The sequence below is a fragment of the Apodemus sylvaticus genome, chromosome X (assembly GCF_947179515.1).
Source record: "Apodemus sylvaticus chromosome X, mApoSyl1.1, whole genome shotgun sequence".
In the NCBI taxonomy this organism is placed as follows: Eukaryota; Metazoa; Chordata; class Mammalia; order Rodentia; family Muridae; genus Apodemus; species Apodemus sylvaticus.
The window spans coordinates 27,834,009-27,848,027 of NC_067495.1; the positions used below are offsets into that span (position 1 = coordinate 27,834,009).

General features: G+C 40.3%; 1 protein-coding gene across 1 annotated transcript in view; it reads left to right on the top strand.

The window, feature by feature from the left end:
- The window catches only part of Ca5b (carbonic anhydrase 5B), a 58,401-nt gene that overhangs the window by 17,430 nt on the left and 26,952 nt on the right, over nt 1-14,019 (top strand). Inside the window, exon 3 of the mRNA XM_052171774.1 lies at nt 9,684-9,881. Coding sequence (XP_052027734.1) covers nt 9,684-9,881 — 198 coding nt within the window. The remainder of the gene's footprint in view (nt 1-9,683; nt 9,882-14,019) is intronic.

Genomic DNA, 14,019 nt, shown 5'->3' on the forward strand with positions numbered 1-14,019 from the left:
ATATATGAGCCATATATATGTAATTCTATTTTCTAGTGACTTCACTGTTCTTAAGTACAAATAAGGGCTAAAGAGATGATTCAGTGGTTAAGAGTATTGGCTGCTCTTCAAGAGGACCCAGGTTCAATTCCCAGCAGCAGACTCTATAACTCCAGTCCCAGGTCACCTGACATCTGATCTCTGCAAGCTCAGGACCTCTGAGCCATCTCCCCAGCCCCTGATGTCCTTGTTTTTAATAGCTGAGCAATACTCCATTATGTAAATGAGCCACATTTTCTTTGTCCATTCTTTAGTTGAGGGATATCTTGGTTGTTTCCAATTTTTGGTTATTATGAATAAAACTGGTATGGGCATAGTTGAGCAAATGTCCCTTTGGGATGGTAGAACATCATTTGTGTACATGCAAAGGAGGTACAGCTGGGTCTTCAGGTAGAAATATTTCCAAGTTTCTGAGAAAACGTGTTGCACCTTTGATCCTGGTACTGGAGAGACAGAGACAGAGAAAGGTGGATTGATGTGAGTTTGAGGTCAGCCTGTTCTATGCTATTTACATAGTGAGTTCTAAGGACAGCCAGGGAGGTTTTTTTGTTTTGTTTTGTTTTGTTTTAATGATATAGGGAGGATCCTGTTATAAGAGAATCAAAAGAAACTTTGCTGAGGAGAGAACAATTAATCCCAAGACCAAATAGGAGTCATTCCTTGAGCTGAATGAGGGGAAATTAGGTTTTGTGGAAGGACCAACGGGGCTAAGGTATGAGTGTGCTTTTCATATTTCAAAGACTGAAACAGGGGTTTCAGTTAAGGCTGGACAAATAGCTGACTGCAGTGGATTCGATATGTTTCCCTAAAATTTTTTGGTACAATTCCTGACCTCCCAATGATGATGTTAGGAGATGAGGCCCTGGGAGGCATTGAGTTGATGAATACTCAGCCCTTATGAATGGGATGAGGGATAAGGCTGGAGCAAGAGTGGAGCAGCTGGGACAGAAGCCTTTCTGCTGCCATTTGCATCAGGGAGCCAGGTGGCTCCGCAGGCTTCTGTGTACAGCCCGCCAGGAGGGAGTGATCACCCAGCAGTGCCTCCACTTCTGAGCTCAGAGGTGAGATCTCCAGCTTCTCTCTGGTGGGGAACAGCTAGGTGCACACAGGGCATAAGATCAGTAGAGCAGCTGGGACTGAAATCTTCCCACTGCCATTTGTACCAGGGAGCCAGGAGACTCCACAGCCTTCTGTGCACAGACCTTGCCAGAAGAGAGTTGGTCTCCAGTAGTACAGACACAGGCTTACAGGCCCGCAGAAGGGACAAGCACCAGCCAGAGACAGCAAGACCAACTAACACTACAGATAACCAGATGGAGAAAGACAAGCACAAGAACCCTACCAACAGAAACAAAGACTACATGGCAACATCAGAACTCAGTTCTCCCACCATAGCAAGTCCTGGATCCCCCAACACACTGGAAAAGCAAGAGTTGGATTTAAAATCATATCTCTTGATGCTGATAGAGGGCTTCAAGAAGGGCCTAATTGGGCTGGTGAGATGGCTCAGTGGTTAAGAGCACTGACTGCTCTTCTGAAGGTCCTGATTTCAAATCTCAGCAACCACATGGTGGCTCACAGCCATCCTTAATGAGATCTGACGCCCTCTCCTGGTGTGTCTGAAGATAGATACAGTGTACTTACATATAATAATAAATAAATCTTTAAAAAAAAAAAAAAGAAGGGCCTAATTAACTCCCTCAAAGAAATACAGGAGAACATGGGTCAACAGGCAGAAGCCCTTAAAGAAGAAACACAAAAATCTCTTAAAGAATTACAGGAAAACACAAACAGTCCAGTGAAGGAGCTGAACAAAACCATCCAGGATCTAAAAGTGGAAGTAGAAACCATAAAGAAATCACAAAATGGGACATCTCTGGAGATAGAAAACCTTGGGAAGAAATCAGGAGTCATAGATGCAAGCATCAACAACAGAATACAAGAGATAGAAAAAAGAACCTCAGGTGCTGAAGATACCATAGAAAACATTGACTCAACAGTTAAAGAAAATGTAAAATGCAAAAAGATTATAACCCAAAACATCCAGGAAATCCAGCACACAATGAGAAGAACAAACCTAAGGATATAGAAGACAGCGAAGATTTACAACTTAAAGGACCAGTAAATATCTTCAACAAAATTACAGAAGAAAGCTTCCCTAACCTAAAGAGAGAGATGCCTGTGAATATACAAGAAGCCTTCAGAACTCCAAACAGACTGGACCAGAACAGAAATACCTCCTGCCACATAATAATAAAAACCCCAAATTCACCAAACAAAGAAAGAATATTAAAGCAGTAAGGGAAAAAGGTCAAGTAACATATAAAGGCAGACCTGTCAGAATCACACCAGACTTCTCACCAGACACCATGAAAGCTAGAAGATCCTGGGCAGATCTCATGCAGACTCTAAGAGAACACAAATGCCAGCCCAGGCTACTATACCTAGCAAAACTCTCAATCATCATAGATGGAGAAATCAAGATATTCCATGACAAAACCAAATTTACACAATATCTGTCCACAAATCCAGCCCTACAAAGAATAATAGATAGAAAATGCCAACAAAGGAAGGGAAACTACACCCTAGAAAAAGCAAGAAAATAATCTTCCAACAAACCCAAAAGAAGATACCCACACAAACATAAAAATAACATCAAAAATAACAGGAAGCACCAATCACTATTCCTTAATATCTCTTAACAACAATGGACTCAACTCCCCAATAAAAAGACATAGACTAGCAGAAATATTTCTCATGTAAATCTTCAATTTTATCAGAAAATGTTTGTAATTCCTCTTTCAATTAATTTAGTAATGTTTTTATGTCTACTGTTTTATCTGCATTTTTCATGATAATCTTCAATTTTAACGTTTTTCTATATATTTCTTCTATTTTATCAGAAATATTTTCCATGTAAATCTCTAAATTTATCACAAAATGTTTTAAATTCCACCTTCAATTAATTTAGAAACAGTTTTTATGTTTACCATTTTATCTATATAATTTTCCATGAAATAGTCAATTTTAACGTGTTTGTCTATCTATTTCTTGAATTTGATCAGAAATACTTTCCATGTAAATCTTCAATTTTACCTGAAAATGTTTATAATTCCACTTTCAAACAACTTAGAATTATTTTTATGCCTACCATTTTATCTGTATACTTTTCCTGATAATCTTCAATTTTAACATGTTTTTCTATGTAATTCTTCAATTTTATCAGAAATATTTTCCATGTGAATATTCACCTTTATCAGAAAATGTTTATAATTCCACTTTCAATCCACTTAGGAATACTTTTATGTCTACCATTATTATATCTATATAAAAATTTCCATGATAATCTTCAATTTTAACATGCTTTTCTACATTTTCTACAAATTTATCAGAAATATTTTCCAGCTGGGCGGTGGTGGTCCACGCCTATAATCCCAGCACTCTGGGAGGCAGAGGCAGGCTGATTTTTGAGTTCGAGGCCAGCCTGGTCTATAGAGTGAGTTCCAGGACAGCCAGGGCTACACAGAGAAACCCTGTTTCGAGAAAAAAAGAAGAAATATTTTCCACGTAAATCTTCAATTCTATCATATTTTTCTACATCCTTTTTCAATTAATTTAGCAATGTTTTTATGTCTATCATGTTACTCTTTAATTTTCCATGAAAACTGTTAATTTTAATGTGTTTTTCTATATATCTCTTCTATTTTACCAGAAATATTTTCCAGGTAAATCTTCAGTTTTTATCATAAAATGTTTTTATTTCCTTTCTCAATAAAAGAACACGCTTTTCAAAAAAAAAAAAAAAAAAAAAAACCAACTGAAGTGAGAAGATACCAAGAAGATAGCTATCTATGGACTGGAAAGCAGACACCAAATCTACGCTGCCTTCTGTTGGCTTTTCCAGACTCTAGAACTGTGAGGAAAGTTGTATTTCTTTGGCTTATAAGCCACTCACTCCATGATATTTTGTTAGCTAAAGTAAACACTACACAGAAGCTACACAAATAAGAGTTGAAGGCAAATGTATGGTTAACATGGAGTCTACAGTTTAGAGGGGCTGAAGAGATACATGTAGTACACACAGCTATACAGGCAAAACAACCATATTCATAAAATAAAAAAATAAATCGTAAAACAAACAAGTGTTGGTGTTTATCGGCTGTAGAATCTTTTATTATTATAGTAACTATTGTGTGCAGTCCTGAGGACTGAACCTAGGGTACAATACCTGGGAGGTGAACAGTCTACCGCTGAGCCACCACCATCTCGAATACAGATTCTTATGGACAATCTGACTCTACTAAGTTGAGCTGTAGTTGACACAGTCATTGCTGTTTCGTTTTTATGCAAAATATGTGAAAATAAGACCTTTTAGACCACAACACAATCCTCCTCTCTCAGGGGAAATAATCAAGTACCAGGATATTTTTTCCATCTGCTTTTTTTGTTTAAACGGAGAAAGAAAGGAAGAGGGGAGAATGAAAAAAAATGGAAGAATTTATAGTTCCCAGTATCCGAATGAACTAATGAACAATCAAGAATGGCAGAGGCCTTATTTTTAAGGACTTGATGACCAGCATTCCAGTTCTTCTGTAATCTTCACAGGAGACTCTCACTTGTTGGCTTTTGAATTGTTTTTCTTCTCCTATATATTAGCCATAGTTGGAGAACGTCATAGGTACAAGATAGAAGGTTGGATCAGGAATCCTTGTAACTGAATAGAATAGAAATCAAACTTTGAATTCGTGTATAGTTTTTGGCTTTAGGTGAAGGTTTTTCAATTCTGGCTCTATGGACATATCCAGCAGTATAATTCTTGCCTCTGTCCATCCTCTGTAGGGATGTTTATCAGCAGCTTTAGCCTTTGTCCAGTAGAGGTCAGTAGAACCCTACTCTAAAGCATCAGGAAACTATCAATTGTCTCTTAGTCTTGTTTCCTTCAAGATGTTGAGAACAGCTGGTCTACATCCTCAGGAGCACTCAATATACATACTGCTGGGACACTTTTTAAAAACTCAAGCAAACAAAAAAGTTAAAGCTAAGTCTTGGAGAATTTAACCCTGGGCAGGTACCAAAAGGAAGTGAAATATCTTCTCCATAATAGTGAACCAGAGGTAAGATTCTGGCCTCATGTTAATAGGAGGATGAGGATGACACCGATTTATATAGGAGATGCTCCTGGCTAACAACACAGCTGTCATAAGTCAAACCCTTAGAGTCATTGGTGGGGCAAGATGTACAGGACATTGGTACTAACTTCTCTCCATTTATGTTGCTCCTGCTTTTTAAAAAACGGTTTTATTTGATTTTTATGTATGTGTACTTTTATGTGTAATTATGTGAATGTTTATTTACGTATGTGTATGTAATTGTGAAAGTATCTACAGAAGACATCAGATCCCCCGAGCTGGAATTGCATGTGGCTGGGGCCCCATGTTGTGGGTGCTTGGAGCCAAATTCAGATACTCTGCAAGAGTAGGAAGCACTCTCAATTAGTGACCCTTCTCTTCAGCATTTTTTTCTTGTTGACCTTGAATCTGTGCACCCGGGTGCTTCTGTTTTTTCCTTTTATTGAAAATAGGTGTTTTTTTTTTTTTTTTATGGGCGGGGGAGGTGATGGTGAACAGTTTTAATCCTAGTACTCTGGAAGCAGAGGGAGGTAGATCCCCATGACTTTGAGGCCAGCCTGGTCTACAGAGGGAGTTTCAGGACAGCCAGAGTGCCATCTCCACGTTTCTGTCTCTCAGTACAAAATAAACAAGCTTCTGTTGTTGTTGTTGTTGTTGTTGTTTTTGAGACAGGGTCATCCTATCCCTGGACGTCCTCAAACTCAGTATGTAGACCAGGCTGGTCTTGACTGCAGAAATCTGACTACCTCTGCCTCCTGACTGCTGGGATTAAAGATGTGTACCACCACCATGCCTGACATTTTTAATTAATTTACTATTATTATTATTGTTGTTGTTGTTATCATTATTATTTGTGGTTTTTGAGGTTCTATTTCGCTCTGGCTGTCCTGGAACTCATTCTGTGGATCAGGCTAGAAAACAAACAGGCTTCTAATGGATTATAATACAATGATTAAAAACTAACACATTAGAATAGGACAATACAAACAGAAAGAGCAGAAGAAAAGGCATAAAAACAGATGTAGATGCAGTGACCAATCATTCACACACTTAGAACTCCCATAAAAACAATAAACTGTAAGCCATAATATATACATATATGTATAAGTACATATATATATATATGTACACATCTCTGTATATATGTATACACATATGCCATATGCATACATATATGTATACATGTATGTGTGTGTGTGTGTGTGTGTACATACATACATTCCCAACTGCTGTAGAGTTTTTTTCCTTCCTTCTTGGCCGTCTGCTACTGACCACACAGCCTACCCTTAAGAGTAGTTTATTTCCCCAGTGTGACTCCCTTGGAGGACATTAAATTTTCATTTGCAGGTGGTTATCAATTGGAGATACTGCTAGGTGATGGCTGGGGCTTGTCTCCACTTCTTTCTGCTCTAGGACCCCATCTGGTGCAGACCTGTGCAGGCCCTGTGCATGCTGCCCCAGTCTCATGAGCTCGTGCGAGCTTTGATCGTGTTGATTCATTGGGCCGTGTTTCCTTGCTGTCCTCCATCCCCTCTGCCTCTTACAGTCTCCCTGCCTCCTCTTCCACGGGGTTCCCTGGGCCCTGAGGGGAGGGGTTTGATGGAGATAGCTCAGTTAGGGCTGAGGGTTCCGAGGTCTGTCTCTCCCTCTCTGCATTATGTCTGGCTGTGGGCCTCTGTATTTGTTCCCATCTACTGCAGGAGGAAGCTTCTCTGATGATGGCTGAGCAAGGCACTGATCTGTGAGTAGAACAGAATGTCATTAGGAGTCATTTTATTGCTATGTTCTTTCAGTAAAACTAGGCATCTACTCTTAGGTTCTTGGTCCCTCCAAGAGCAATAGGTATAAATTCCGTCTCGAGGAGTAGGCTGTAACTGAAATCAGATCTTTGTTGGTTACACCCACAAGCTTTGTGCCATCATTGGCCTAGCATGTCTTACAGGTGGAACACTAATGTAGATCAACGGCTTTGTGGTTGAGCTGGTGTTTAAGTTTCTCTTTTGGTAACATGCAGAGTAACTTTCTGTACCAAAGATGCTAGAACCTAGGGATGAAGACTCTGTAGGCACAGCTCAATATCTTCATGTTCAATGAATTGTCTTCAGCAAGAGGGTCTTGTCTTCAGTTTGTGGAGAGTACCTATAGTCTTGGGAGCAGCCTGGGTTGTTTTGGGGGGGGGTTGGGGGGGTTACCATGAGACCCTTTGGCCAACAAGTCCATTAAATGTAACCTATTCCCAGTATTAGAAGCTTCATTTGGTAACAAGAGATGTCCAGTTGGGGCTTTGTCTCCCCCATTTATGATGATATCATTTAGATTTCCTTTACATATGAATATATTTTAGGAACTTTTTACTGTATTAGGCTTCCATACTATCCCTCAAATGGCCCTTAATTTTAGTCGTATCCCCCATATTTCCTCCCTTATCCCCCTCTTCCCTCCTTCTCCACAGATGTGGAGTTGGTAAAAATCTTGATTCTCCTGCCCAACCCCCTTATTCATAAATGTCTATTCTAGTTCCCTTTCTCAGGGAGATCTGTCTGTCCCTAAGTCCATAACCTCTGTGGTTCTATAGGTTGCAGCTTAGTTATTATTGACTTACCAGCTAATATCTATGTATAAGCAAATACATTCCATGTTTCTCTTTCTGTGTCTTGATTATCTCACTCAAAATGATATTTTTCTATTTCCATCCATTTCATGATTTCCTGTCTTAAAAAACACTTGAATAATAATAATTCATTAATTAAATGTACCGCATTTTCTTTATCAGTTCTTCTTTTGAGGACAAGTCTAGATTGTTTCCAGTTTCTGGATATTATGAACAGAGCAGCAGGTGTCTCTGTGATAGGATGAAGCATCCTTGGAGTATATCTGGATCTCGAGGTAGATCCTTTCCCATCTTCCTGAAAAAGTGCCATTCTGATTTCCCTAGTGTCTGTACAAGTTTGTACACCCACCAGCAGTGGAGGGATGGACCCTCACTCTACATGCTCATCGGTATGAATTATCACTTGTGTTATGTTATCAGATGTGGAGTTGGTAAAATTCTTTTCCTCTTCTGTAGGCTGCTGCTTTTACCTAATAATAGTGTTGCCGTGGGTTTTTCTGCTGTGGACAGACACCATGACCAAGGCAACTCTTATAAGGACAACATTTAATTAGGACTGGCTTATGGGTTCAGAAGTTCAATCCAGTAGCCTCAAAGTGGGAGCATGGCAGCATGTAGGCAGGCATGGTGCAGGAGAAGCTGAGAGGTCTACATCTTCATCTGCAGGCCTCTAAGAGAATACTGACTTCCAGGCAGCTAGGAATAGGGTATTAAAGCCCATGCCTGTAGTGAAACACCTGCTCCAACAAGCTCACACCTCCTAATAGTGTCACTCCCTGGCCCAAGCATATATGAACCATCACAGGTGTCCTTTGCTTTACAGAAGCTTTTCAGTTCTATAAGGTCCCATTTATTAGTTGTTGATCTTAGTAACTGTTAATGGTGTTCTGTTCAGAACCTGCTTTCCTGTGCCAATGCATTCAAGGCCATTCCCCACTTTCTCTTTTATCAGGTTCAGTGTATCCAGTTTTATGTTTAGGTCTTTGATCTGTTTGGACTTGAGTTTTGTTTAGAGTGATAAGTATGGATCTACTTGGATACTCCTATACGCAGCTATCTAGTTTGGAAAGGGAGACCACCCTAAACTGATAGTTGATGGTTTTGTTCATCATTTCTATGTCCTTCAACAGGTCTCTCGGTGTTATCATCAGGATGTCTGCTGATATATTGCTGCAAAAATTTAGGCTTGGCTTTATGGAAGAAGACACAAGCTATATAGTCAGTACATGTTTCAGACAAACTGTATGTGTCTACCTTAAGAGATAGTGTATACATTCTTGTGACAAACTGAACTTGGGGGATTTTGACAATGCTGGTGTCCACCCAGGTCTTATAAGGTGGCTGCTTAGTCCTCACAGTTGTTTAAAGAGGCTAACATGGCATGCATCCTTATGCAGCACAATCATTGTCTAGGAGGCAGGCTACACCAGCCAACCAACTGACAATAGTGAACTAAATGTTGCTTTCCACCACTTCTAACCCTGTTTCCTTTGTTGAGATAAAGTTGGCTACTGAAGGTTCACTTGACTTTGTATCTGAAACCAGTTTAGATGGTTGGAGGTCAAGGAATTGCAATGAAACAGCACCATTTGTGAAAACTGTTTCCCCACTCCACTCTCCAGTAGTGCGCTGATTCCTCAGGACGATGGCACTAGCTTCAGATCACATTAGCAGACAGACTGAGATGAGTTGGTTTTATGAGATGACAGAATGAAGACTCCCCCACAAGGTGCTCTCTAGTCTGCCCTGATCTGCTTTACACAGTTGATTAAGGCCCTAAATAGCTAATTTCTGAGACCGTGAGCTGCCTTTGCCCCTTTGTGTTCTTCCCAAATGGGATGGTCTTGTGTGTAGTGCCAGGTAGCAGTTGCTTTTGCTAATTGCCTGGACTTGCTCTCTCCTAGTACCTCCACTCTGGGAAAACTTGGACCTTGTTCCTGCGGGTGATCGGCAGTCACCCATCAACATCCGATGGAGGGACAGTGTTTATGACCCTGGCTTAAAACCGCTCACCACTTCTTACGACCCAGCCACCTGCCTCCACATCTGGAACAATGGGTATTCCTTTCTTGTGGAATTCGAAGATTCTACAGATAAATCAGGTAACAGCAAGATCTGGCAGTCATGTATACAGCGATAGGAACTATATTATGTCAAAATTGAACACATCTGGGGATGGAGAGATGGCTCAGAGGTTATGCGCAGTGACTGCTCTTCCAGAGATCTTGAGTTCAATATCCAGCAACCACAAGGTGCCCCATGATTATCTTTAATGAGATGTGGCACCCTTTTCTGACATGAGGCATACATACAGGCAGAATACTATATGTATAATAAGTAAATCTTAAAAAAAAAAAACACATCATATAGTCTCCTTCTCCACAGACTAGTGACCTTTTTGTTAACAGTGGCATGAAACTCACTTTTACTTTTTGAATATATGTAAAAAAATTTATAATCATTTTCTTCCATCCAATATAAGTGATATTTTATTGCTTACATATAAGTCTATAACCAGTATAAAAAAGAATATGTGAAATTTAACTTTGCTAGAAATTTACTTTCTTTGGGTGGCAGAGACAGGCAGATTTCTGAGTTTGAGGCCAGCCTGGTGTACAGAGTGAGTTCCAGGACAGCCAGAACTATGCAGAGAAACCCTGTCTTGAAAAACCAAAACAAACAAACAAACAAACAACTTTCTATGTATATATTCATATATGTTCAATATATACAATTTATCCTGTGCTTGCTGACTTTACATGAGCCATCATATTAAATAGAAATATTACTAATCACATTGAACTTACCAGATTGCAGTATACCTACAGTGGGGAAAAATAGTATTTTTTTGCTAGATTGTGGTCTTAACTAGTTAAGATGAGTCACATATTAGAGAAATAAGCAACTTATGCCATGCTAGTTTTGTTAAAGAGTATTACTTAGCCACCATGTGGTTGCTGGGATTTGAACTCAGGACCTTTGGAAGAGCAGTCAGTACTCTTTTTTTTTCTTTTTTTATTCGATATATTTATTTACATTTCAAATGATTTCCCCTTTTCTGGTCCCCCACTTTCCGAAAGTCACATAAGCCCCCTTCCCTCTCCCTGTTCTCCCACCCACCCCATCCCAATTCCCTGTTCTGGTTTTGCCTTATACTGCTACACTGAGTTTTTCCAGAACCAGGGGTCACTCCTCCAGTTCTTCTTGTACCTCATTTGATGTGTGGATTATGTTTTGGGTATTCCAGTTTTCCAGGCTAATATCCACTTATTAGTGAGTGCATACCATGATTCACCTTTTGAGTCTGGGTTACCTCACTTAGTATGATGTTCTCCAGCTCCATCCATTTGCCTAAGAATTTCATGAATTCGTTGTTTCTAATGGCTGAATAGTACTCCATTGTGTAGATATACTACATTTTTTGCATCCACTCTTCTGTTGAGGGATACCTGGGTTCTTTCCAGCTTCTGGCAATTATAAATAGGGCTGCTATGAACGTAGTGGAGCACATATCCTTATTACATGCTGGGGAATCCTCTGGGTATATGCCCAGGAGTGGTATAGCAGGATCTTTCGGAAGTGACGTGCCCAATTTTCTGAGGAACCGCCAGACTGATTTCCAGAGTGGTTGTACCAATTTGCAACCCTACCAGCGGTGGAGGAGTGTTCCTTTCTCCACATCCTCACCAACATAGCAGTCAGTACTCTTAACTGCTAGATGGAGCTGGAGAACATCATACTAAGTGAGGTAACCCAGTCTCAAAAGATCAGTCATGGTATGCACTCACTGATAAGCGGATATTAGCCTAGAAACTTGGAATACCCAAGACATAATCCACACATCAAATGATGTCCAAGAAGAACGGAGGAGTGGCCCCTGGTTCTGGAAAGACTCAGTGCAGCAGTGTAGAGGAATACCAGAACAGGAAAGTGGGAAGGGGTGGATGGGAGAACAGGGGGAGGAAAGAGGGCTTATGGGACTTTCGGGGAGGGGGGAGCCAGGAAAGGGGAAATCATTTGAAATATAAATAAAAATATATTGAATTGAAAAAAAGAGTAATACTTAGTTGTGCCAGGTATGGTGAAATACATCTTTGCTCTTCATACTTAGAGACAGAAGCAGGTGGATCTCTGTGAGTTCAAGGCCAGTCTGTTCTCTATAGTGATGTCCATGGTGTGCATGGTGAGCTCCAAACAAAACAAAACAACAACAAAACACTGTGAATGTGATGATGTCAAATAATTACTACTCTGAAACAATTACTATTCAAAATAGTATCCAGTGGTTCTCAGTTAGGGGCAGTTTGGCCACCATCCTCCTATTGCTCCACTCCTCTCCAGGTCCCTGCACTGGGGATTCTTGGAAAACTCTGTAGGCATTTGGGGATATTTCAACTAGTGGGGAAGGAGAACACAAGTAGCATTTAGTGATTTAGGACCGGGGATGGTGCTCACTGTCCTCCAAGGCACACAGACCACCATTCATGGAAGATTAGCAGATTCAGATACCATTAAAACTGATGTCGACAGTTCCTGAGCTCAGGGAAAATGGCTTTCTTTCATGAATATGAGGTGAGTCCTTAGAGTGACGCTGGATAAGTTAGAAATGTGTAACTTAAAAAGACATAGGCATATTTAATTGGTCTGGAAATCTCAGCTGTTCCTTTCTTTTATTTGCATTTTCTTGTAATTCTTCAGTGTTTAGATATGGTGCTGTGGCCTCTTTAACTCTATGGACTGCTAACAGACCCCTCTTTCAGTTTCCAATCCCCCCTTTTTTCTTTCTTCCTTCTAGCATCCTTCTCTGTTGTGATTTAGGAAGTATCTAAACCTGTCTTTTTGGACTAAAATTTCTCCATGTCCTCCATTCTCTGCTTTGTCCTGAGTAGGTGCATGTGTGTGTGCTATGTGTATAGTAGTGTATGAAGGTATGCGTAGTACATGTCCATATGTGTACCTGTGTATGCAGAGACCAGAAAAGGATGTGGGTGTCTTCCTCTGTTGCTAGCTACCTTATTCCCTGCAAATGGAGGTCTTTCACTGAATGCAGTGCTTTCATTTCAGCTAGACTGGCCCACCATTGAACTGGTGGGACCCTCTTTCTGTCTTCCAATGCTGGGTTACAAGCATGTGTAGCCATGCCCAGTTTCTGCATGGATGCTGGTGCTTAAAACCTGGGTCCTTATGCCTATACAGCAACTCCTTTTACCCACTGAGCCATCTTTCCACCCTGCTCTGCTTTTTTCTTTATAGTGTGACAGCCCCATCCCCCAATCCCTGAATGTGTTACTTAACATATCTCAAACTAAGAAGGAATTTGCTTCGTTTCCTTACAGATTTGTAGACTTTTTTTCCAAATTCCCCTCAAACTCTAGAGTCTGCTCCCATTTCAACTGGAAGTTCCTATTACCACCATGTGTAAGAATTCCAGAAAATTTCAAAACAGTAAACTAACTGCCTGTGTTCCCTGGGACTATGCTGGGATTCCAGTGTTATCTCTGTTAGACCAGTAGTGGGTGCCTACCCCTGTAATTCACTCTGGACACACCACAAAGTTCCTTCAGTGATGAGTCTTACCACAGTTGCTGGTAATCTTTTTCTTCTACAGGTGTTGGTCAGCTATGAAAGCCCTTGGTAGATTTAGCATGTGGATAGTTGTCATGCTGTGTTGACTTGGGAATCTTAGGAAGCTGTTTAATGGGTTTTCTTAGTCAAATGAGTTAAATTGCTGTGACTTGGTTTTGTTTTATTTTTGAGACTGTCTCTCATGTACCTGAGGGTAGCCTTCAACTTTCTATGCAACAACTTGGCTTCAATGGCTGTTTTTTTTAAAGTTAGTTTTTTTCTTTTGAATTATAGATTTAAAAAGTCTTTTTTTTTGCCCTCCCCCTCTTCTCTTCCTCCTAAGTCCTTCCCATCCTCTACTTCCCTTGATTATTTTGTTCCCCCATCTAAGTAGGACAGAAGCCTCCACTATTTGGTCTTCCTTCCTCTTGAGCTTCATGAGGCCCATGAATTGTATCGTGGGTATTCTTTGGCAAATACCCACTTATCAGTGAGTACATACCATGTGTGATCTTTTGTGACTGAGTTACCTCACCCAGGATGTTTTTTTTTATTCTATATATTCTTTATTTACATTTCAAGTGATTTTCCCTTTCCTGGATTCCCCCTCCCCCTATTCCCCAATCCACCACTTCCCACTTCCCTGTCCTCGAATTTCCCTACACTGCTGCACTG